Source organism: Balaenoptera physalus (genome assembly GCF_965194825.1).
Source record: "Balaenoptera physalus genome assembly, chromosome: 13".
Classification (NCBI taxonomy): domain Eukaryota; kingdom Metazoa; phylum Chordata; class Mammalia; order Artiodactyla; family Balaenopteridae; genus Balaenoptera; species Balaenoptera physalus.
The window spans coordinates 26,804,998-26,830,890 of NC_138892.1; the positions used below are offsets into that span (position 1 = coordinate 26,804,998).

A 25,893-nucleotide genomic window follows, 5' to 3' on the forward strand; every position below is an offset into this window, starting at 1 on the left:
GCTGTTGGTGGGAATGTAAAATGGCAGAGCGATAAGGAAAACAGAATGGTGTTCCTCAAAAAATTAAAAATAGTATTACCATATGATCCAGCAACTCCACTTCTGGGTACCTACCCAAAAGAACTGAAACAGGGTCTTGAAGAGGTGTTTGTACACACCTGTTTATAGCAGCACGAGTTACAATAGCCAAAAGCTGGATGCGACTCAAGTGTCCATCAATGGATGACTGGATAAACAAATGTAATATATACAAACAATGGAACATTATTCAGCCTTAAAGGACATTCTGACCCATGCTACAATATGGATGAACCTTGAAGACATTATGTTAAGTGAAATAAGCCAGTCACAAAAAAGACAAATCCTGTTTGATTCCACTTATCTGAGGTACCTAGAGTAGTCAAATTCAGAGACAGACAGTAGAATGGTAGCTGCCAGGGGCTGGGAGAAGAGAAAGTGAGAAGTTATTGTTTAATGGGTACAAGGTTTCAGTTTTGCAAGATGTTCTGAAGATGGATGGTGGTGATGGTTGCTCAACAATGTGAATACTTAACTCTACTGAACTGTACACTTAAATGTGGTAAATTTTATGTTATGTGTATTTTACCAAAATTTTTAAAAAACAACTGAAACAACAACAAAAGAGAAGTTTAATTTTTTTTTTAAAAAAAAGCCACTGCCTTTTTGATTCAAACACCTGTCACTATGCCTTAGTTTCATAAACCAATGGGAAGAGAAATGTGGCTCATCACTTAATAAAACCTCAAAGACTTTAAAAGTCTGAAGATATTGGCACACCAAGCTTTTCTAATGCCTTTAATTAACTTCATAATCCATTTTGATTCACATTCCCGTTGCTTGTTACTAAATTCACCTAAAGTTACTCTTAACTTTTTGGTAGTGATTAAAAATGTGCTACTTATTTATATTGGCAGTTGACCTTAAGTAGCAGCAAATGGATACGTCAAAGCCACAGATTAGCCAAGAAATAGAAAACTGAGCCCTTAAGAACAAAACACGTTACTGTTTTTAATTTGTCTGCTCCCACTAGACCCAAGGTTAATGAGAACAAGAACTTGTCCTTTTTTGTTTTTCACCACATAGTAGATGCTCAATTAACTTCCATCAAATGAATGAAGTCAGCATTTGCGTACTAAATGCATCGACCCAGAAATGTTTACATGGTCATGTTCTCTCTTTTCAAACATGTCTGTCAGTTGAGCTTGGTGATTTACTGTGAAGAAAATAAGAGGAATTTCCAAAGAAATTTCATGGAAAGTATTTTTCCATGAAAATCTGTTTTGAAAAGTGAAGAGAAATGTATATTTGTTACATAGACACAACTCTTTGTTTTGACACTATTGACTACTGCTTAGATCATCTCTGCAAAGAAAAATAATCCAAAGAGATTCGTTTATATATTTTGCATAGACACGCCTAGCCCTCACATACCCCGCACCCCCCCCCCAAAATGCAATCATAACATGTGGTTAAACATTGAAATCCCCTCAGTGCTGTGTGCTCTATACGTCCTTCTAACTCTCCCTGAGAGCCACGAAGTCAGATTTAAAATTTTACCTTTACCGGGCTTTCATTTTTCATAATTACAGATTTTTAATTTCTTTTATGTGAGTGTGCAGCTTCTGATGTATTGAGCCAATTAAATGCAACTTGGTTAAAAACCAAAGGTAAAAAAGGGAATTTGGGTAGAAAGTAAAATAGGGAATTTTTAAAAGGAACCCAAAGTAGCAGGAGATGTTATTGCCATTCAAAGGGGGATTTTCCCATTATCGATATGAAAACAGGGTCTGACCTGCAAGCCCTGGGTGGTTCTGTTACTTGTCTTCTCCGTGAATCTTCCTCCTCCTGCTGTCTTGGGTGGGGCCCATTTCTCAAAAGCCACTGGACAGAGGTCCTGAAATGAAGAATATCCCTTCAACATCCGAACGGGTGGAAATTCAAAGTTTGAAATAAAGGCAAAAGACAGGCTGGGGCTAGGTGGTCACAAATATTTATTTTTGGTTAAACCCTGTAATACTGAAAATGTCATCTTACCTGGTTCCTCTTGTAATCAGAAGGGTCACAAGCTGTGAAGGGATGGATACATTTTCTCTCACTTTTACACCAAGCACAGCCAGTTCCAATACATACTGGGCATCTGGCAACACAGAAAACCAACTTAATTCCCGCATTTTTAGGAAAACGTTCATATCCTAGAATTTCCCTCTGTGATGCTGCATGCGAGCATTTAAAAGAAGAAAAAAAATCCCTGGATAGACTGTGATGCACCCAGGGGAGAGAGGACAGTCCTTTGGGGCTGGGGATATAGTACTCACTTTATGCCCTGCTCTGGGCAGCCCTCGGGGCTGATGGACCATCATTACACTTGCTGGGGGGTTACCATGGAAACCTGAAGCTGGGGTCACCTGGTATGTCAGTAGATAACAGGAACCCACTGAATCTGTCTCTGAATCCAGTTCTGCTATTTGTCTACCTTCAGGTAAGTTTCCCTCTGGAGACTGATCTCCCCCAGCCCCCCATAAACCCACCCTTACTCACTGGAGCAGAAACACTGCCAAATGCCTGGAAGACGGGAAACTAAAAGTGCTACCTGGCGAGCAGAGAAAACAGGGTGCCAGTGTTTGCTTTTTAATCAAATTAAGGAAGAACTGTGTCTACTAATCAAATAACCATGCATGGATAACAGCGGAAGACTTGAAAAGCACTTAATAGGATAATCAGTGTTAAAGCAAGAACAATAAAAATGGAAATCGAGGTGGGTTTGGAAACGTAGCCAAAGGAGGCAAAAGGAAGCCTCAGCCCGGGGACAGTGAGAGGACTAGATCAGGAAGAGGGGACACATGTGCATTTCATGTATTCTTCCAGAAATGCCAAGGCATCCTGAGACTCTGACCTACAGAAATTGCCGTTTCGGTGGGAGAAGAAAGCACAGACTCACCTAAGGGTTCACCCGCCACCGAAGTGCGCTAGAAGCAGGTTTGTGACTTGCACTCCTATCGCTACCCCTCAAGTGCGATGACTTTACTAAGTGCTTTTCGAAGGGGAAGTAGGTACCCAAGGAAAGGGTACTCCCCCTCTGGGGAGCTGTGGGTCTGAGGTCTGGTTCTTAATTACCTAGCTGTGGACCTGGGGCATGGCACTTCCTCTCACCAGGCCTTACAAGTGTGGGTGCAGGAGCTGTGCTCTGTTTAAACTCTCCTTGAGCTACAGAGGTCTATTTAACTCTCCCCCTTTTTCTTTTTTACCCCATTTTCACGGACTTCTGAGGCTCTCTGTATCAAGTTTGGTGTTTTTCCTCCCTGAATTCATTCTGTTTGTTAGAAATCACTGAATTCAATCCCTCTTTCAAAGTGCCGCGGTGGTAAAGGTGAAGTCCAGCGGCTCCTGTTCATATAGCTGTAGGGTAGCCTCCCAACTCAGCTTCGAGTTCGAATGCCTTTACCCTGAAGAAACTATGGTTCCCAGACCAGACCCAAAGAAATCCACGTTTGGTACTCACACAGTTGGTCAAGCAAACCACTGAAAGAGCTATAGAATCACTAATAATACAGCTTCCCATTGTTTCCATGGGAACATCCATCCCATCTTGCAGCTGGAAAACCAGGAATCTGGGAAACATATTTCCTCTGTCTTCTGTCTGTTTTAGAAGCAAGGAGTGAGGTGTGGTCCTAACTCAGGGGGGTACGTAGCTCAACAGGGCCAAACGCGGTACAAAAACGTGGGTCACAATTAACATGTTCTTTTGATGACAGAGACTTCCTCTTGTGCTTCTCCTTGACTGTGACTTCCCCTTATCTCATGCTCAGACTCTCTTCCTTGACTCAAATTCCCAAAGCCATTCTGAAGAGGGGAGAACCTAGCAGCACCCCTTCGCCTAATACTTCAAGGCCACCTCTTGGTTGGAGGAATGTATTTCCCTGTGGGTAAAATACACCCAAGCACAGCTGTTTGCCTCTTCACTGCTCCTCCTCACTTGGCAGGGCTTGAACAAGTCAGCTTATTAGCTCAGGGGCTCTCCTGGCTCCCGTTAGGCCATGCTCCAAAAGGCACCTTGGAAAGTTCTCCTCCACAAAAGAGGTCTTTAGGAAATCGAAGAGTAAAGCAAATAAATACATTAAAACCAATGAGAGAATATTCACATTTTAAATAAAATCTTACTCTCTTAATGATGAGCAGTTGGTAAAGTTGAATCTTCTTGACACACTCCAGGAACTGAAGGAGAACGTCACGTTGACAACTAAAACATCTGGAGCAAAGGGGGAAAAGAAGTCATTGACGGTGGAGCCCTGCTATCATCAAGGAAAGCTGTAAATGCAAAAAATTATTTTTTTTTTAAAACATTTATTTGTTTCTTTGGCTGCGCCAGGGCTCAGTTGCCAGCACTCAGGATCTTTGTTGAGGCATGCAGGATCTTTTTATAGTTGCGGCATGTGGGATCTAGTTCCCCGACCAGGGATCAAACCCGGGCCCCCCGCATTGGGAGCACAGAGTCCCAACCACTGGACCACCAGGGAAGTCCCCCAAAAATAAATATTTTTTGCCTCCTCCACAAAGAGGGTGGGGTGTGCCAGCTGTTCGCTAACATTTCAATCAGCATGTGGCTCCTTCCCGGGGGGCCATTCACGTCAGGCAGCCAAAGCGCACAGCACAAGCCTCCAAACAGACCCGGGCCCACCTCGCGTTCCAGGCCTCCCATGGATAATCACTAAGAAAAAGCCATTTCACAGCCCATTTACAGCTCATACTCTCCCTGGGATCACTATCTCAGCTTGTAATTGGCCACAGCATAAGAATAAAACAAGTCACCGAGCAAGAACTGCCTAGAACATGACAACCAGGATGTTAGAGAAGAAATCCTGCACCTTCAGAAAAATCCACACAACGGATATTTACCTAACAAACTCCAAAGTGTGGTTCCCATGGGCTGGGACCCATGATCTTCCTGGAGTCAACTGTTGCCAAATCTATGATGAAGGTTTTCTTATTTGCTTTTGAAAACCTACCCATGGGTTAGAAAACCCCCAAAGAATAAAGTAATAAGATAAAAACTCTGCTAAATCAGCATGAGAGAAATGGCATATTTCCTGTACCTCTTTAACTTACATACTCTACCCTAGGTGATCCCTAAATCTGGTTGTGTATCAGAATCACTTGAGAAATTGATGAAAATATAGATTCCAGGGCCATACTCCTAGATATTCTGACTCAGCAGGGCTGGGGGATGTCCGGAATCTGTGTCTGTAATCTCCCCATGTACTGACTGTGTATAGCCAGGTTTGGGTGCGGTAGCCTGGAGCAGTGCCTTTCAAATCCTATTGTGGCCAGGGACCAGTGCTACTCTGTGATATTTTCATTGTCACCAATTTTGGTATTAATATCTTCTTCCTTTTATGAATTAACGGGGAGAGCAGATGATGCTTTTAGAATGAAAAGTCTTTCCTTGACAAATTAAGAAGTTGGCCTAACTTTGTTGGCACCCCTAATTTTTCAACTGAAATATTATTAGTATGTGATTCCAAAAGCCTGAGAACCCTTACTTTAAGGGGCTTCTCTTTAGCAGGAACATTCATTCTGAAAGCCAGGATGTCACATAAAATTCTGCTCACATAAAGTGGGTATATGTGAAATGATAATCCTCTGTTCCAAAGACAAGAAGGTTTGGAGGGCTGGCGTGACCTCTCAGCAAGAGCATTTGAACAGACACTTGATAATTGTTAGTAGCATGAACATATGGGCAGTAAGCACTGAGGGACTCCCAGTGAAAATACATATCAATGGAATCAACAAGTGTCCAGTGACGGAGACTAGCAAGAGTCGTCCTTTCCTGAGTATCAACTGTGCACAAAATACTACTGGGAAATATCACAAGGAAACGAATATATATGATCTCTGCTCTGGAAGCATTCGCAGTTATTCTAGAAGAGATAAAATAACTTAGGTGAAAAAGCACAGTGACAGTATAGTCAAGGAAACACCCTCTGAGTGGTTCAAGTTCCATGCAGCACCTGGGTACCAAGATTGGGGTGCAGGTGGGGAACCCAGAGGGTACTGGAACAATCGGGATGATTAGAGCAGATTCTGTCAAGGCTATACGGAAGAGGTGACTTTTCAAAGCAGAAGGGAGACAGGATTTGGTGAAAGAGGCAAAGCCGCTACAGGCCACAGAGAAAGGTTTGGCAATGGCCACTGGCTGGCTGAATGCAAGAGGCGGGAAGTGGGTTTGTTTGCCTGCTCAGAATATGGAAGGCATCCAGAGAAAAGGGCAGACAAAGGGTTGGGTTCAGTTGACGGAGGCTTTAAAAACAATCAACTACACTGTAAATCAACTATATTTCAATTTTTAAAAAAAGATTAAAAAAATTTTTAAAAAGCAATCAACTAGCTTTCCAAGGTGATCTCAAATACTTCCGAAGCTTATGTTACAGGTGAGCAAGACCTGCATTTTAATAACCCACGAACTTGACTCTACTTCTTCCTGACCCAGAGGGACTCATGAATCCTCAGTCTGTCCACTGTATTAACTCCTAACCATCCTTTGAATCCACCCACTTCGCTCCACCCTTACCTGTCTTCAACAGTTTCAGCTCTCAGTCCCCTCACCCGGTCACTGCCACAGCTTCCCTTCTCTCTGACCTTTCAGAACTCAGCCCTTCCCTCCTCCTGCCCCATTCTCCACCTGAGGCCATTCATTCAACAGAAATTTATTGATCGTCAATGGTTACTTTGTGCCAGACACTTTGCACCTTCTTTGGTATCCATTTTCTATCATTCCGCTTCTACCTTATTTGCCTTGGCCATATAGAACCTCTTCTGGCTCCTCAGACAAAGCTTTTTCTCTCCTTTTGGCCATCACACTAGTCGGTCTCTGACTGCATTAGTCTTCCCAGCTTTGTCCAGCTCAACCCTATTCATCCTCCAGGAAGCTTTCCTTGCTCCCTCACCTGCCCCCCCACGTCCAGTTAGGTGCCCTTTTCATGTGCTTCCCGTGGTGTGCTATGTTCCCTGCATGCTACTCACTGAACTGTAAGGTGCTGTTTACTGATCTCTACCTCAAGAGGCTCTAAATACTGTGAACAAGGACCAGGTGAGTGTTTTCAGTCACTGACTCCCTACCATTTAGCACAGTGTCTGGCACGTAGATGCTCAATAAATACTTCCTGTATGAATGAACGAATGCAATGAACTTAAGATGATAAAATATTGGCCGTTCTGTTTTCTCATCTCATCAAGGGCATTCCCAGCTTTTCAGATCTCTGAATTATCTGACCCATCCACGTAAGGTCAGCCCAAAGGTCTCTGGCTTGACTCCACTCACCTAACCAACTTACCATCCTCTGTCATTCTCCAGCCACATGTGACTGTGGGGTCCTGCACTCACATGATGAGTGGAGCAGAGGTGAGTGGGACTGAGGGGAAAAGTGGGAAGCAAGGGGTAGGGGGAGATTCTGTCATTGAACTTGTTTCCTGGGCAATCTGGACTCAGAAGTTTCTCTTGCCTGCTTCATTTTCTAACAACAACAACAACAAAAATAGCAGAGTCCACTTGCCTTTGTAGGTTGCTCTGGTCAGGATGCTGCAGGTGCAGGTCTCATTGGATACACTTTTACCCTTGCAGAGCATCCTGCCGGTGTCCACGTTCCTCACCATGCACTCCGAGTGTCTTGGAGAGAAGCTTCCCACCACAGTCACTGTCGTCTGTGTGGGGAAGAAAATTCAGGAACCAAATTATTGTTCATTTCCATCATTTCCATCCATCCTAGAGCCTTAAATGAACTCACCTCTGACTTGCCATAGAAGGAGAATTTCTTAGATTGCCAATGTAAAGAAAGAGATGTTTTATTGGCTATTTAATTTGCTCTTTTGTGAATCACATATTCATATCCTTGGACCATTTTTTCTGCTTTGTGTGTATTTTTCTTATCAATTTTAAGAGCTCTCTGTATAGTATAGATATTCATCCTTATCTGTCATATTTCTGACATATTTTCTCCTGATCTGTTTGTCTTGCAATTTGTATGTGTGGTATCTTTTACCCTACACAATGTGTTTTTATGTAATCAGATGCAGGGTTTCTTGTCTTGGTTATAAAGTTCTTCCCAAAGTCTTGCTTGTGGACAAATATAATATTGTTCCACCATCTTTGTTGCTTTATTTTTTAAACTATGTCTTTAATCCATCTGGAATTTATTTTTATGTATAGTGTAAGATAAGGGCCGAACTTTATTTTTATGCAGATGGTTAATCAGCTATGTCACAACCATTTACTAAAAAAAAAATTCCTTTTCCCACTGAACTGAAATACCACTTTTGTCATATATTAAATCACCATATACCTGCAAGCTATTTCTGAACTTTGCACTGTTCCAATTATCTATTGATCTAATTCTATTCCAATGTCATCAAATTTTTATTACTGTGGATTTAAATATATTTATGGCAAATCTATTTTTATTTTCATAATTTTCTTAGCACTTCCTAGACATTATTCTTCCATATGAACTTTAAGATCATTTTACCCAAATGGGGCGTGGGAACTATGAGTTTAACTGGAATTGTACTAATATATACATTAATTTTAGGAGATTTTATATCTTTATGATATTAAGTATTCTCATCTAAATACATAATTTTTTTCATTTGTTTATGTTTAGGAGGGAGGAGGAGGGAGGAGGAGGAGAAGAAAGAAAGAAAGAGAGAGGAAGGAAGGAAGGAAGGAGGGAGGGAGGAAGGAAGAAAGGAAGGAAGGAAGGAAGGAAGAAAAAAGAAAAAGGAAAATGAAAAAAAGAGGAAAGTTAAAATAATATGCCAATGGGAGACCTCTTTTGCATCATGTGCACGCAGGGGATCTGGTGAGGAGGTGGGCTAAGTTTTAGGAAGCTGGGCGCTTAGGAAGTGGTAACCTTATCACCCACGATGAAGAGAGATAGTCGCACACAACCGGGGAGGCGTCCATCTTCTGTTATACTTCAGACCTCTGCCCAGACTCTGCACAGCCAGCTAAGACCACTATCTCTCATCTTCTGATAAGCTTGCTAAATCTATTCTAGCCCTGGCATCTCATCCCCATCTTCCATTTTCAAAAAATCCTGTTTCTGAGCCATAGGATCACGCTGGAATGCAAGTTCTTATAGTCCAACTTCCACTGGACTGAAGTCCAACCCTCTCCAGGGGACCTGAACATAGTACTGAACCCCAGATCATCCCAGCAGCTCATCTTCAACACCTGGCTGAACTCTCATGCATGCTTCACCCCTGCATTTCTCCCTGTACCGCACATCTCAGCGCGTGACCGTTATCACCTGTTATCCTGTACACATGTATGTCTTAAATTGAATTCATTGCTCAAACATCGTAACAAAAGCACCAGACAGCTTGTTAAAGTCCTGTTTTCACTAGCTGTTTTACATTTTCCACACTGCCTTCCAGTTCTCATATACATAGCATTTACATAACTGTAATCATTGCATTAATTTATTCATAAACATTTATCAAGCTTTTAGGAGGTGCCATGGGCTACACAAGGCATTGATTACTTCAGTGAAGCAAGCAGCTACCGTCCTTGCCCTCAAAGAGCTTACAGTCTAGCAGAAGTGTGGAAAAGTCTGCTAGATGAAAACTGGAGGGCCACACAGGATTGAGATCATTAAGACATGATAGAAGCCTGGGCTAGGATGGTACAGTAGAAATGGAAAGAATTGACAGCTTCAATATACCCATTAGAGGTAGCACGGGGCAGGACTGGAAGTGGGGCATGTGGTTGTGGTGAGCAAATGGGTGTACGCAGAGGTGCTGCATATCGCAATGGGACACACTGAGCAGGAGGCAGACCTTGGGTGGAAAAATCAAGACTTCAATTTTTGGATGTGTGTAGTTCAAGATGCTTGCGTGATAATTAAGAAGATAGAATAAGCCTGGAGCCCAGAAGCAATCTGGGTGGGAGATAAAGGAGACATCGACATATAGATGGTATATCAAGCCATGGGAGTGCATAAGATTGTCTGTGGACAAAGTACAGAGTCAGAAGAGAGGAAGAGCCAAAACTGGGGCTGAAATAACTCCAACATTTAGAGTCAGGGAGAGAAGAAGCCAGCAAAGGAGGTCGAGACACAGTCAAGGAAGGAAGGAAGAGAGCATGGAGAAGGTGCGCCATGGAAGGTGATGGAAGACAGAGTTTCAAGAATGCAGCCAAGAGGCCAAGTAAGGTGAGGACTTATAGTGTCTGCTGGAATGGCTCCATGGAGTTCAGTTTCAGGGGAACAATGGGGCAGAAGAAGTTGGAGTTGATCTGAAAATAGGAGACAGTAAGTTTTTTCAAGCGGTGGAAGAAGAGGATAGCCAGGGAGTTGAAGGTATTTTTGTGTGACTCTGGGTTCCAGGCAAGAAGGGTTAAAAAGCTGATACCTTGGCTTAATGAACCCAACGTGGGAATCCTTGCCAAGTTAATAACTCTTTCTTGAGTTAAGCTGGATAAAGAGGGAATGAAGACCCAAAGAATCAGATGAGATATGAAGTTTGAGAGTCAATTAGCTAGTAATGTCCATGGGGCCAAAGAACTTCTTGCCGCATAACATTCTATCATTCTATCAACAGACCTTACTTTACTTAACCTTTCCTCTTATTGCCAGTTTGGTTATTTCCAAGTTTCTAAGTCTATAAGTGCCGCTGCAGTAACATCTGTAAGCTTATGGGTTTTCTTTCAAATTACTTCTTCAGGAGCCTAAGCCTGGAATTAGTGCTTCAAACAGAATGAATATATTTATGACTTCTGAAACATATCGCCAAATTGCTCTTTCCAAAAAGGTTGTGTTAATTGGCTTCGCCATCACTAGGTGTCAGCAAACCTTATTTTCACTTTAATTTGTACTTATTTGATAACCAGTGAAGCTGAACATACTTCTATATCTATATCTAACTCTCTCAACCTCCTCTTGTGAGAATATACACTTCTGCCCACTTACTTTTTGGTGTCTCTAGGTTTTTCTTTTTACTTTCTCCTAGCTTTCATATCTTGCAATTAATATTTTGCGTGTCATAAATGTTCTTCCTGAAGCATGTGCTTTAGTCATCTCTTATTTTTCCTTGTATAGATTTTTTTTAAAAAGTCAAGTGTATGAATATTTTTCTCTTGCTATTACAGAATATATTCCTTCAGAGCCAGAAAATTATACTTCCAAATTATCTGATGCTCAGTTACTTTCTGTTAGGTTTTTAGATGAATTTCTTAATTAGCCTAAAATTTATTTTATATTTAATGTAAAAAAAGGTGAATTAAACTATGTTTCCACGTTGTAAGCCAGTTATTTCAGCAACTTTTATGAAATAGTTCTTTTGTTTCCTCTTATGATAATGCTCTTTAAAATTTTTACATCTATTTCTGAGCTTTCTACTCTATTCCATGGATCTATATTCCTATTTTTAAACCAGAGTCATGGGCCAAATTATTGCCACTATATATGTGTCTACAATCATATGGAAATGGTCTTGCTTAAATAATTTTCTTTTTTCAATATATATCTTAGATATTCTTGACCAGTTCATATTATTATTCCAGATGAATTTTATATTAATTTTAAGACAAAGTCTATTCAAATTTTCACTGGGATGGCATGAAATCTAGAAAATAGATTGAGGAAGTAGTGACATTTTTATGATCTCTTCCCGCCAAGAAACATAGTATATGTCTGGATATATTTAAGATGTTTTTCATATCTTCCAAGAAAATACCTTATGTGTCTTTGTTTTTATTTTTATATTTGCTTATGCTTTTAATTGATAAGGTTTTCCTATTATGAATTATAAATAGCATCAATAGACCACTGCCTCACTATCTAATTACTATTACTATTGCTTAAGACAAGCTGTTGCATAGCCAAAATCACTATTTTGGTAGCTGGCTTCAACATGTATCTCCTAGTAAAAATGATTTTAAAATATAGGGTATATACCTCACTCTTCAAGTTTGTGCCTGAGTACTTCTGTTGTTTTTAATGAATGGGATCTTTTATGAATGGATGTTAACAGTTTGTCTTACATGTACTAAGGTTATAGATACTTGAATGTTTACTGAACAATTAAAGTTTTAAAAGCTAATATATTTAGATTTTACAGATATACAACCACTTAAGATTAGCAAATAATGATATTTTTGTCTATTCCATTCTAATAATTATTTCTATTACTTGTTTCTTGTATTACTACACGGGACACAACTTTAAAAACAATGTTTATTGTATCAGTGATGGAACTGATGTTTCTGTTCTGATTTGTAAAAGAACACTTCTAGTCTCTCCTTTAGGAACCATGCTGTTTGTGGGAAATACTTTTATTCCTACATTTTTTCTGTTTTTATCAGTATAAGCCATTTTTACTGACTGTTAAAAATCTCTTTTATAGGTATACAAACATATAATTTTACATAATGCAAAAATGAGATGTCACGCATCCCTTTTTGTGTTTGTCTGTGTATATGAGGATTTCAGTTGTTTGTGTTTTTGTTTGTTTGTTTGTTTGTTTTTACTTGTCTCTGACCTTCCCTCCACCACATGAGTCATTCCATCAGGGGAGCCTATGTTTACAACCTAGCATGAATTCTTCCATGTTTTTCTCCATGCTCAAATAACCATATAGAGACATACATATATAAACATATACAGGGACATCTTTTGGATCAATACAAGATCATGCGATACATACTTTTCTGCATCTTGATGTTTTTACTCAACAAAATCTCATGAAATCCCTCCAAGACAATTGGAATTGCTCTAATTCTTTCTTTTTAATGCCAATTTCATAACGAGGATGAGGATACATTATCTTCTAATTGTCTTGTGTAAAGAGACAAAGCTTCTTGGAAACAGAGTCTCTGTATTATATGGGGTTTTTTTTCCCCATACCAAGAAAGTTACTAGAATGTTATTAGGTATATGATGGGCAGTGAGCAAACACTCTTTGAACCAAGCTAATAGATAGAATCGGAGAAAACCATAGACTTCCATCTCTATGGGTCTGGGATAAGGAATTATTTAAATAACCAAAGATCTAAGACTTTCAGGCAAGTCACTGCTAACAACCAAGGTAGGAAATATTTTGAAATAATATGACCAAGAGATGGAGACTGACATCTTATCGAAATTACTAAAATAATCAGCCCAAAGGTGGGTTCAAAGAATAGCTTTACTCAAATTACTAAACTCGTATCTCCTTTACCTTGAGAGTGGTGGTTAGCTGGAGAGAGTGACATAATGGTTTTGTGGGAAGACTCTAGAGGGATTAGGGTAAACCACAGTGGGACTCAGGGTGGGGAAGAAAGCACCCATAGTTCTCTGGGTGGTAAACATTTTTTGTAATGTTCCAGACTAGATGTGAATGGTGATTAACTTATACTGGTGAACCCAAAGATAGGTCAGCAAATTGTGTAAGCAGCACTTCTCAGTCAATGAACAAGTGACTTTCCCTCGCCGCACTTAGCTGAAGTACTACCCTTAACATTTTCAAAATGATAAAAGAAAAAAAAGCTTTGTGTAATCTTAACTTATCGGAGTCCTGGGTGTATTCGATGATCACGGTATTTTCTACCAGTCTCTATCAGCACTAAAGTCGGCTATTTTGCAGACTGATAAGAGAAATAAAAATTTGGCCATACCTCTACTTAGATGCCTAAGCATCCTTTTCACAGAATCTATTCATTCTGGTGCAGGGCTGATAGAGGCTTGGATGAAGGCTTCGAAAGGTTTTTTTTGGCCCCTCCTACCCATCCTCCACACTGCCACCCACACGAGGACAACAGAAAGTGACAACAGCCAGATAACTTGAAATCCATGAGTTCTGATCAGTTATGACTTGAAAGCCTGATTCTTTTTATTATTTATCCCTCATTAAATGCTCTGGCTCTCCTTTATTAAATGTTAAATCATCTTAAGTGGTAGGGTTCTTGCTATTTGAAATGGCAAAGTGTAAGGGGAAAGAGAAAGTGACCCATCTCCTTGTTAATGTGGCATTCAAATAAAACAGAGTGAGCTCAACAGACAGGTCAGGCTGCTGATGGTGATTCTGTACAGTTATCCATAATACAAGAGCTGTAATTAGGGAGAAAATGTCTCCTTCCAGTCACTGAGATTGCAAGGCAGGAATTCCATTCTCCCATGGGGCGCAGTTGGTATGTGAATCAGAAAATGCCTGAATATGCTCACGTTGCTACCTTTCTCTCATCCAATGACAGGGCTGACGTGCTGCCCATGGCGGTACTGCCATAGCAAGAGCCCACGGACTTTCCAAGGAACACCCCCCTTGCGATAGTCACTGCCCACATTGCTTTCTCTCCCTCTCTATCAACATCGCCTGAAGCCATGCACATAAGACAGTTGTCAAGAGAAGTCTGAACACATCAGGAAAAGAAACCATAAAACAACAAAATTCGACACTTAAGACACATTTAAGGAATCTTGACCATGACTCTGAACTTATTTTTTTCTCTTTTTTTTTAATCAATGTGGTTTGTTTTTTTTTAAGATTTTTTTTTTTTTGATGTGGACCATTTTTAAAGTCTTTACTGAATTTGTTACAATACTGCTTCTGTTTTACGTTTTGGTTTTTTGGCCATGAGGCATGTGGGATCTCAGCTCCCCGACCAGGGATTGAACCCACACCTCCTGCATTGGAAGGCAAAGTCTTAACCACTGGACCGCCAGGGAAGTGCCTATCAATGTGTTTTTCTGCGACATTAGTAGTCCATCTTTTCCTTAATTTCAACAAATAAAGGTCATCTTTAGCTGCATAAGATGACAAACTCCATGAGGGCAGACCCATGATGTGTCTTATTCTCTGCTACCTCCCCATCACCTTGCAGAGTGTATGGCAGCTGGTGGGCACTAAGTATCAGTTAATTAAATGAGTGGACTCTCATAACTAAGCTTATTTGATCATTAATGGATATTTTACACACAGAAGGAAGCTGGCGTCAGTTGTGTAAAATGAGACAGCAGAGACCAATTAAAAATCTTTCCTCGGGGCTTCCCTGGTGGCGCAGTGGTTGAGAATCTGCCTGCCAGTGCAGGGGACACGGGTTCGAGCCCTGGTCCGGGAAGATCCCACATGCCGCGGAGCAACTAGGCCCGTGAGCCACAATTACTGAGTCTGCGCGTCTGGAGCCTGTGCTCCGCAACAAGAGAGGCGGCGATAGTGAGAGGCCCGCGCACCGCGATCAAGAGCGGCCCCCGCTTGCCGCAACTAGAGAAAGCCCTCGCACAGAAACGAAGACCCAACACAGCCATAAATTAATTAATTAATTAATTCATTAAAAAAAAAATCTTTCCTCTTACCTTATCTTTACTGCTTCGAAATAGGTAAATTTGAGGGCACTTTTTAGCTCCAGATGAAATATCCAGCCAGTTTTCTGAGTTCTTTAAATGCACACAATCTTCTTTAAAAGTACACCTATCAAAAAAGAAAGAAAGGGGGGTAGCGGCAAAGCAGCACACATGCCTCAGTTAAAACTTTCTCATACTTGGCTTTGGTTCAAAAATGCCAGGCTTTGTATAGTGGATTACTGATTTCAAGAAAGAATAAGAACATGATGCTAAAACCATGAAAAGCAACAGGAAACCAGCAGAGCATTTTTTCCATTATGTCTCAGAGCAGAGAACAAATGTGGACATGTTCAACTTAGACTCCTGAGCCATCTCTCAAGATAACATTGCCAAATACATCCAAAACACAGCTTCTCCTGCATTCTACAATTAAAGAGCCCCCTTCTAGAAAAACCTAGTACAGAACAGCTCAAGAAAGGGTTTACACATTGTATACATTTTAGGTTTGCGATTCATTTCTAGAATATCAACCCATTGTGTAACTTTTGTTGTTGTTAAAAAAAAAAAAATTAAAGCGACCATTTTGTGCTTTGCAGTATGATAATCAAATAAACATATTGCAAGGGCAGAGTCTTCCCAAGAATTTGATAAGACATTCCAGAACCATCTGCTACATAACATTTATTTCGACAGATAGCAAATTATATCAAAAGATATTGGGTAAAACATTTGCCAGGGCCACTTTGCCAAGTCGGCCAGCTCAGAGGATGCCCCCAAATAAATCTTAAGCTGTGGTCAGGGCCAACTACTTTGATAAACACCATCATAAGCTGAAAGGTGAGATCACTGCTTTGCTTGATGCCTGTCTCGGTCACTCTAGGTCATGCAAACTTAGGGACTCTTGCCTCACCAGTAGGGTCGCCAACTTAACAAGAAGAACGAACACCAAGGGCCGTGTGATTTCCGAATGGTGTTGGGCCCCACAGACATCCCCTGAATGGTATCAAGGAAAGAACAAAACATCTGTTACCTCTGCCTCCTCAAGGCCCAAGGTTAAAACGAAGGGGTGGAGGAGAACTAGTGACAGTAAGTTTTAAAAAAAAAACTGAAAATTCATGAATCATGTGAGATTGAAAAGCAACTAAATAATAACCACATTCAGCTCTGGGGAGTCCCTGAAAGGATGTAAGTCGAGTGAGGTGTGGTCCCAAACAGTGTACTTGACTTCACAAGCATTTTATTTCTTCTTCTTCCTCTTCTCTCTCTTCTTTTAATTCTTAAGAATTTAGGCCCCATGGCTTCATCTTTGAGCGCTGAGCTAATTTGAATATGACAAAAATAGAACAGGAAGCCAGCGAGTTTCATTAACCACCACCCCCAAGTGCAATACTTTCAGCGTGTCATCATATTCTAACATCTTGGGGAACCCTGCTTACAGGGAGCACATCTGCGTCCAAACTCTCCTCCACCTGTGTCAGCTCCTTCTCCTTCTCATGACCGTGGGGATTTTCATCAGCAATTCTCCAAAGCCATAAATTTACCTGACCCTTGATGGCTAGCTCGTCCATCACGGACATTAAGTTCAAATTAAACCTCCTTTCAACACATCAGGGAGAGTTTGTGATGGAGGCACAGGTACCGCTGGATTGAAACACAGGGAATGATGAGGTTGGTTTCCTATTTTGTATTTGAAAGTGATGATGACTGTCAAAAACTACCTGCCTCTCAGAGGCATTCTGGTTTGTATAAGGCACTTCCTCTGCCTAAAAAAAGGCAAAACACAAAGGCAAAAAAAAAAAAAAGAAAAAAGTCAGTTCTAGAGAGACTGGAGTACAAATATTTTTGTAGGCTCTTAATACTGCCTGGGAGTCAAGGCCTAAGGCTGCCAAAAAAACAAGTGTAAAATATTTCATACAAATAGTGCTACAATTTGCCAATTTGTAGGCAGAAAACAGTAGTGCCACTGAATTATCACTCCCTTTTCTGAACTCCTATGGCATCTCTTGTCAGCACCACACATTTGGGTATTTAATCATATGCTGCCTTGAATTACAACTTAACTGTTTCATATGTCTATGTCATTTCCCCCCAAGTAAGCTGTAAGATCCTCAGAGGAAGGGAGAATGTCTTTAATATTTCTTCCATAAATCCTTCAGCGTCTGGCAGCATGGTATGCAAATACTAGGGTTTCAATAAATATTTTTGAATGAATGGATGAAACATGAAATCTCTATAGGTCCTTTCTGTAGGTGATTTTTCTTTCTAGAGTTTCCTTATGATTTATGTCTGACTTGTACTTGCTGTCAAGAGACTATCTTTAATGTAAGCGAAAAGTTTGAATCTGGGGCCAGAGAGGCAACAAATTAGAAGTTGAGGTTTTCAGTTTGTCTTTTGGGGGGGGGGGAAATATATATATATATATATATATATATATATATATATATATATATATATATATAAATAATGGACCTTTCAATTCCTATTTTGTATAAGGTGATAACAAAATTTAACCATGTTAAGCAACTAAACATAAATTCCTGGTTTATAAAACACCTCTGAGATTTCTAAACTCTCATTCCTTGCTTCTCACCAGCTGAAAAATAAAAATAAAAAAATAAAAAAGCAAACTGTGACACCAAGAATGTATAACCAGATGGTCAACCAACAACAATATCTTATTACTTCTCCAGTACTGCAGATTATAAAATCTTCACGACAGCACGTTACCCACACAAATTTCTTCAGGAGGGGGAACAGATCTTACAGCTCCCACGTTTTAGTAAACAAAACCAGTTACTTTGAAATGGTCCCTTTTGAAAGCCATCACTCTTATTCCTATACATCCACGAAAGCAACGGTCAAGTGCACAGACAGTTAAGCCTTTGCCCAAATAAAATTAAAATCTCATTGTCAGACTCGACTCTCGGTGAGGCTGATCCTCAATGAAGCACTCTCAAATAGGCTGATTTCTTAACTGGCTTCATTACAATTTCTTCAGGCCACAGATAGGAGGAAAATGGGATTCAAATTAGAATGAGTGCATTCTGGAAAAAAATGGCAGAGATATGTTTGCTTTTCTTATCTTATGCTATTGCCCCACTCTCTACGGAGGATCTCTCTGAAAGTCCTAAGACTCCCAACCAGTATTTTATTTTTCTAGTCCTTATTTCCAGCTAGCTCTCTTGCCTACAAAATAAGGCCAATGTGCAGACACTAGCCTACTTGCAAATTAGGAAACAGAGCCAGCTCAAATGCAAAGAAAAAAACTGCCTGAAGAAAAAAAAAAACCCAAAGCCCAAAAGTTAATTTAAAAAAACCTTTGCTAGGTGAAAGAACCGTGGATGCAATTTAGTGAATGAAACTACTTAACAGGCTTGTTCATAAAATCTGCTGTAGAGCTTAATCTAGTCAAAATAATAAGAGTTTGATGGGGACTTACTTGTTGGCTCAGTGGTTAAGAATCCGCCTGCCAATGCAGGGGACACGGGTTCAAGCCCTGGTCCGGGAAGACCCCACATGCTGCGGAGCAACTAAGCCCGTGTGTCACAGCTACTGAGCCTGCGCTCTAGAGCCCGCGAGCCACAGCTACTGAGCCCACGTGCCTAGAGCCTGTGCTTCCTAACAAGAGAAGCCACCGCAATGAGAAGCCCGCGCATCGCAACAAAGACCCAACGCAGCCAAAAATAAAAATAAATAAATTAAAAGTAATAATAATAATAATAATAGAGTTTGAGATTGTCACTCAAACTATTCAAGTATGTGGACCAACCTTCCCAGACCCCTAACTCATAACGTTCATTCAAAACCTACCCCGGCCCCGACTCATGAACAGGGAGATTCCAGACACTTGTTTCTAAGTTTGCTGTTTGGAATTCAGAAAGTATTTGCATACAGTGGGTTTGCTTCCTGAGTCTGTGGAAATCTGTCTAAACCCTGATGTCCCTGAGTAACTACCCCGTTATGTACCTGCCTGGAAGGAACACTGCCCCGTGCCTGGCACTGTTCTGAGTGTTTACAGTTAGTCTTCCCCTATTAGTCCTCACAACCACCTCATTCTACAGGGGTGAAACGGAGGCTCAGAGAGGTGCAATAACGTGCCAAGGCTGCACAGCTCCAAGTGGCTGAAGTCTGGTTTCAGAGCCACACGCTTGGCCCCTTGGCTGCAGGGCCTCCTGCAAGCCCTAACTGCCATTTAATAAGGTGCACAAACACAATGACATTTAGAGTTCCTCCTGGCTTCCTGGGGCCCCAACCGTGGTTGGAGAGTGGGGCTGTGCCAGGATGAGGCGACAGAGACGAGGACCCCAGGAACAGATGAATAGAGAAGGTGAGACAGAGCATCCAGGATGAAGAGGGGAGCAAGGATTTGGGAGGAAAACAGGGGCGGGTGGGGGGGGGAATCTGAGAGGCCTCGAATTTTCACACATCACTAGCCCTGAATACAAAACATCCAACTGGAGGTTAAAATTCCAGGAGGCCCCCAACTCACAATGTATTGTGTTCCAAAAATTTGCTTGCAAACCATCTGTTTGTAATATGGAATACACTTTTCTCCCCACAGAAATAATGTTATAAACAGTGATTAGGTCTCCAGGTTAGCCCACAAAACCTGTTTATCTGTAATGTAACTTCAGTTCTATCTATTTGCAATATAAGAGTAGCAGAAAACAATGAGATTGAAGCCATTTGCATCATATAGCAGTTTTTCTTCTTTACTTGTGTTTCTGCTCAGCTGGTAGTCTGGGAACAGTGCCCAGCTGGATCGACTTTTAAATTTATTATTACAGTATTGTATTTATACAGTATTTCTATTTTTTTTAATGGGGATGGCTTAAATTATTGTTTTCATGCCAACATAAAGAACAGGGAGACCCACCTCTGGAAATGAGCTGAAGTTTCCAGGCAGGTGAAATGCCCATGGGATGGGCTGGGGGACCTTGAGAATCTGACTCTATTAGGCTAGAATCTCTCTGTAAGAATTTAGCACTTACTCAACCTTGAAATAGAAACTCTGAACTCAGAAATGTAACTTCTACTTCCTGCCACTCGAATTTCATCAGCATCTTCTAATCTAATTGTTCACCAAGAGCAGTCAGTCCCTGAAGTAAACTGATAAGTAAATATCAGGTAATTGGCTTGAATGGGAGGGGTGGTGTGACCTGTTCCAAAGATTCTCTCCTGATATAATATGAGAAAACTTTTAACAAGGAAACAATCCAGCCTCTCTCTCAGGAAACAGGAGACTGTGTCCACCCTGTGGGTAGATTTTTGCCGCAAGAGCAAAGGTCTTCTGCTAAGTGATTTGAAACTGCTGTCTGCATTTTTCGGACAGGCACGGAGTGCAGAGGAAGGGCCAGGTGGTCCCCAGAATCAGGGGGCTTTCATTAACACTGTCAGTCCACAAGATGGAGAAACCAATCTCAACTGAAAAGAATTGGAAGTCACTGTGAAAAACTAAACTCTGAATTGCAGGCCTCCAGAGTCAGCCAAGGGGGATGCCAAAATATGAGACCAAAATAACTTGCCGGGAAAGCTGAAAAATTGAATTTCAGCTCCAGTGATGAAGAGCCAATCTACATAAGAAAATGATGCTAATAACAGAGACAATTTAGAAGATTTTTTTTTTTAAGTGAAAACACCTCACCTGCCAGGAGACGTTCTTTCACGTGATTTGATTCACTTATTCTTCACAAAGCTATGGAGTAGGTACAACAAATTTCCCTGCTTTACAACTGGGGAAAACTGAGGCACGGAAGGCTCCATATTGTTTTCCCAAGGTCACAGAGTTAGGAAGCAGAGCGGCTGAGATACCAAACTAGGCAGTGCAGCCTCAGAGTCCGTGGTCTCATCTCCTACCCTGTAATGCCCCTCATAAGGGCTCTCACTCACTGAGCCCTCCCCAGGGGCCAGGCACTGTTTCTAGACTTTCCGGGACTTAACTCGTTGATCCTACAACCACCTCAGGAAGTAGGTATTATTGTTATCGGCTCCATTTCAAAGATGAGGAAACTGAGGCACAGAGAGGTTAGCATGCTATGAATCTCAGCAGTCTGGCGCTGGTATCCATACTCTTACTAACTGTGCCAATGCCTCAAAATTTTCAAAGGTTTCCGGGATGGCAATGTCATAAATGCCAAGATAAAAGTAAATATGTCCTCCCAGAGCTTTGGCCCTACGGGAAAATATAGGTTTTATTTCACTTCTCAGCATTTCTCAAAGTGTGTTCTTCGGGTTGTTTTAGGCGTTAGTGTTAAAGGAGGGTCAAGAAATTTGGGAAACACTAGTTAAATAAAATTAATGGTCTTCTCTATTGCAGGACTTCTCAGAGCCTTGAATATGCCTGTGTGCTTTGTAACTTTCCAAGACAGAAACGGATGAGGCACCATCTTCCAACTTTTGTGTTGAGGGATTAGAAGTTCTAGCCATGCACATTGGGAAACACTGCCTGATCTCAGTTAATGAGTAATAATCCAAACGGAAGATCAAATTAGAAAACTTTGGGCCTTTTTTGTCTCTTTTTTTCTCATCTCTCATACTAGTTGATTGTGACCTATTAGTTCCGAGCATTTCTCTATACTATCTCCTGCAGTCCGCCCTCACCCATCACTTCTCACCTAGGCTCCTGCAGCAGGTTTCACTGCATGTGTTTATTAAGTAACTGATGGGCCTCCCTCCTCCCTGCCTTCAGTCAGCCTCCACAGCAACATCTAGGTATTCTCAAGGACAGAAGTGATCATATCACCTCCTACTTAGGAACCCTCAGTGGCACCCTTTCACTTACACCAAACGCCTCTACCTACCTCACTTTCATGACCGGGGGCCTAGAACACACATTTCCACACTCATCTCAGTACCCAATACCATGATCGAGCTCCTGCTTTCCTCTCCAAACTCATCCCCAGGCAATCATGGGTTGATAAGTCTGTCTCTCTATTTAGCCTACAAGCTCCTAAAAACATCGGTCGCTAATATCTAGTACGTGGTGCCTCACAGGGAGCAGTTACTTAATAAACACATGCAGTGAAACCTGCCCAGCTCTTCCTGGCATGTGCAGAATGCCCCAGGGCCTGCAATACTGGTGAAATGGTGTTCCTAGTTCAATGTCACCTCTTCCATGTCTGCCCAGCCTCCAGGCAAAGCAGTCGTGCCCTCCTCTGTGTCCCCATGGGCACCTTACAAATGTTCCTGGTATATACAGCACAATGCACTGGTTGCTGATTGCCTGTCTCTCTGACCAGACTATAAGATCCCCAAGGAAAAGGCCAACCTTATTCACCTTGGCACCCCCAGAGCCTAGTGCCATATATAGTATTCCTTCTACAAATATTGTCTGAGTGCCCACCAGACATCAAACACTGGGCACTGGGGACACATGAATGCCGAAGCCAGTTAAAGCTCCCCTCTTAATGACCTTATATTCTGGTGAGGCACACGGACAAAAACCAAATAAGCAGACAATAATTTAAATAGTTTCAAACTGAGGTAAGTCTTCTGCAGAAATCAAAAATATAGCAGGAAGGAACTACTTTAGATAGGCTGGTCAAGAAAGATGGCGTTTCAGCTCAGATTTCAAGGATGAAAACAATCTAGCCACATCAAGAGTAGTGGGAACAGCATTCCAGGCAGAAGGAACAGCATGTGCCAAGACCGTGAGTTCACTGAAAGCTTGGTCTCTGCAGGGAACTGATTAAAGACCAGACTGGCTAGACTTCAGTGAAGGAAGGGGAGAGTACAGTGGGTCTGCCAGTTACAAGCCGGTGACCTTGGGCAAATCACATGCCCTCACACTTGTGTCTCCAGCTTTCCAACTGCAGAAACGCAGATAATAATGGTTTCTATCTCATGGAGTTGTTTCAAAAACGTACATCTATTTAACTGAGGCTTCCAATAGTGCCTCAGTAAATATTAGTATAATAGTTGTTATTATATTTATTACACAGGCAAGTGAAACAGAATTTAGGTAACATAAGCCAAACACACACACAAAATCATAGAGATGCAGGAGGGATCTGGGCAATAGGGGTAACCAGACTGCCTTCTGCATTGCTTACATACACGAGGTCAACAACCAAGGCTGCCTTTTCCAGGTAAGGAGGCAGACACAGCTTACGGCTTCTTGGAAGTTTCTTTTCTTTTTTTAAATAAATTTATTTATTTATTTTTGGCTGCATTGGGTCTTTGTTGCTGCACACGGGCTTTCTCTAGTTGCGGCGAGCGGGGGCTACTCTTCGTTGCAGTGCGCGGGCTTCTCATTGTGGTGGCTTCTCTTGTCGCAGAGCATGGGCTCTACGTGTGCAGGCTTCAGTAGCTGTGGCTCGCGGGCTCAGCAGTTGTGGCTCGCGGGCTTTAGAGCGCAGGCTCAGTAGTTGTGGCGCACGGCCTTAGTTGCTCTGTGGCATGTGGGATCTTCCCGGACCAGGGCTCAAACCCACGTACTCTGCATTGGCAGGCAGATTCTTAACCACTGCGCCACCAGGGAAGCCCCTTGGAAGTTCCTTAATCACAACCCTCCTCCTCCCATGGGTTCTTGGAGTCTCCCTATGCCTTGAGCACCAGCTATGAGAGCACTTTCCACGGCGTACTGAAATTATTTGGTCAGTGCCTGCTTCCCACACTAACCTGTGAGCTTCTCCAAGGCAGATCCTCAGTCATTTTTGTTTCCCCAGGGCCTAGTATCTGGCCTGGTATTCAACAAGCGTTAGCTAAATTGGATTAAGAATTAAATTTTCAAGTGACTAAATTCTTGTCTATGTCTCCATGATACCAGCATAAGTTGTTTCATTGATTTTTGTTCACTGGGCTGGCCAGTTAACTGGTGTGGTGGAAAACCAACCTTTGTCTTGAAACTTGGAGCTATTTAGCACACGTAAAACACATCTGCAGACTGAAACACTCACACAAAAGGGATTTGTGGCCTTCACCCCATGTGGTTCTCTGGTGGGTGATGAGTGCACTAAAAGTTGGTGATTTAATTTCCAAATGCAAACCCTGAACTGAAGAATTTAAGGGAGGCATTCGTAAAAAATAGGTAGCAAGGAAATAAAGGTGGGAAAATGATGCCTCTTGAGTCAGGAAGATCTGGGTTCCAAACTGCTCTCCCACACATTTGTTCTGTAACGGGGAGCACATTCCTTAGCCTCTTAGGACCTCAGTTTCCCCACCAGTAAACAGCTGGCAGCGGTAACAACCCCATCCTTCAGAAAGCAATACTGAATCCCACATGGGGCATTTCAGAAATGGTCCACTCTCCATAGAGCGGGATACAAGTGCCCAAATGTTACAAAACATCACAAGAGCAAAAACACAAAAGACTGGCAGGAAGGCTTCCAATGAAGATAGGAACATCTGTTTGAATGTGGAGGAGTTGCTGGGAACAGGACAAGTACTAGGTCACCAAGACAAGTGAAAACATTTGAGGAATTTTTAAGAGCCAATCGATACATACTTACAAAAGCGCTTGCTGCCTGAGATAAGGTCATTTCAAAAAAACAAATCTATTCCATTAAAACATATATTTACTAAAAGGGGTGTTCCTAATGGTACCTGCTTGAGTCAGGCTACATCAGTTAAAGAGATGCGAGGATAAGTAGTCTGGAGGCTGAGGCTGGACCAAACAAAACTGGCTTCTGAGTACGGCAAGCATTCTCCCTGTGCCAGCCACTGTCAGCCGTCCAGGCGCAAAGAGCTGGGCGCCTTCATAGTTTCAACCCCTCTTCACCTTCTGCTTTGAAACATTCCCAGCTCTTCTAACAGCTGACAGTGATGATGAAGAACCCAGGGGATTCATGTCCACCCAAGACCCGCCCCTCCCAGCGTGAGAAGGCCCCCAAATCCCTTTCAGCACCTTCGGTAACCCAGATGCACGGGTTTGGCCTCTGCCAGGGTAATTCAGTGATGCCCCCAGGCCCGGATAACATATCCTCTCTGCTCCCCACTGCTTCCACCCCACAGACAGCTGTCCTACTTGCTTCTACACAATTAGTTGGCACAATGGGGTCCTCACACAAGGAGGAGGGGCCACCCCCAACCCCCATTATTATGATGATCGCTGCCATTAGAGCTGCACTGGACCATAAAGGAGTGCCACTGCACAGACTTCAGGCACGAGGACACATCCCGGATTGGAAGGAAAGGAGGGACAGATGCAGAATGAGAACCACCTTTCACCTCAAACGGTCTTCCCGGCCCCGCGGCTAGATGAGGCCACAGCCTACGAAGGGGGACTTCCCCAAAGTGCAAGGTGCTCCTTTGGGTCTTGGCTCGGCTGTCCCCTTCTCCGTGAGGCTTTCCAGGATCCTCTGGTTGAAACTAACCTCCCCTGCCTCCAGTCAGCATGCCCTACCCCCTCCTGGCTTTATTTTTCTTCCTAATAGTGATTGCGTCTGACGTGCTATTTCCTTCTTTATTTTCACACTGTCCATCTTCCCTCATGTAGTGGGTCGAATAATGTGGTTCCCACAATTCACATCCACCCGGAATCTCAGAATGTGACCTTATTTGGAAATAGGGCCTTTGCAGATGTAATTAGTTAAGGATCTCAAGATGAAATCGTCCCGGATTTAAGGTG

General features: G+C 42.0%; 1 protein-coding gene across 2 annotated transcripts in view; it reads right to left on the minus strand.

Moving 5' to 3' along the window:
* The window catches only part of PLXNC1 (plexin C1), a 145,011-nt gene that overhangs the window by 74,135 nt on the left and 44,983 nt on the right, over window positions 1-25,893 (minus strand). For both annotated transcript variants that reach the window (XM_082418863.1, XM_082418864.1), the window contains exons 5-9: window positions 15,339-15,453; window positions 7,569-7,716; window positions 4,180-4,267; window positions 2,056-2,158; window positions 1,814-1,915 (exon numbers count right to left, since the gene is read on the minus strand). In XM_082418863.1, the coding sequence (XP_082274989.1) occupies window positions 1,814-1,915; window positions 2,056-2,158; window positions 4,180-4,267; window positions 7,569-7,716; window positions 15,339-15,453 (556 nt within the window). The remainder of the gene's footprint in view (window positions 1-1,813; window positions 1,916-2,055; window positions 2,159-4,179; window positions 4,268-7,568; window positions 7,717-15,338; window positions 15,454-25,893) is intronic.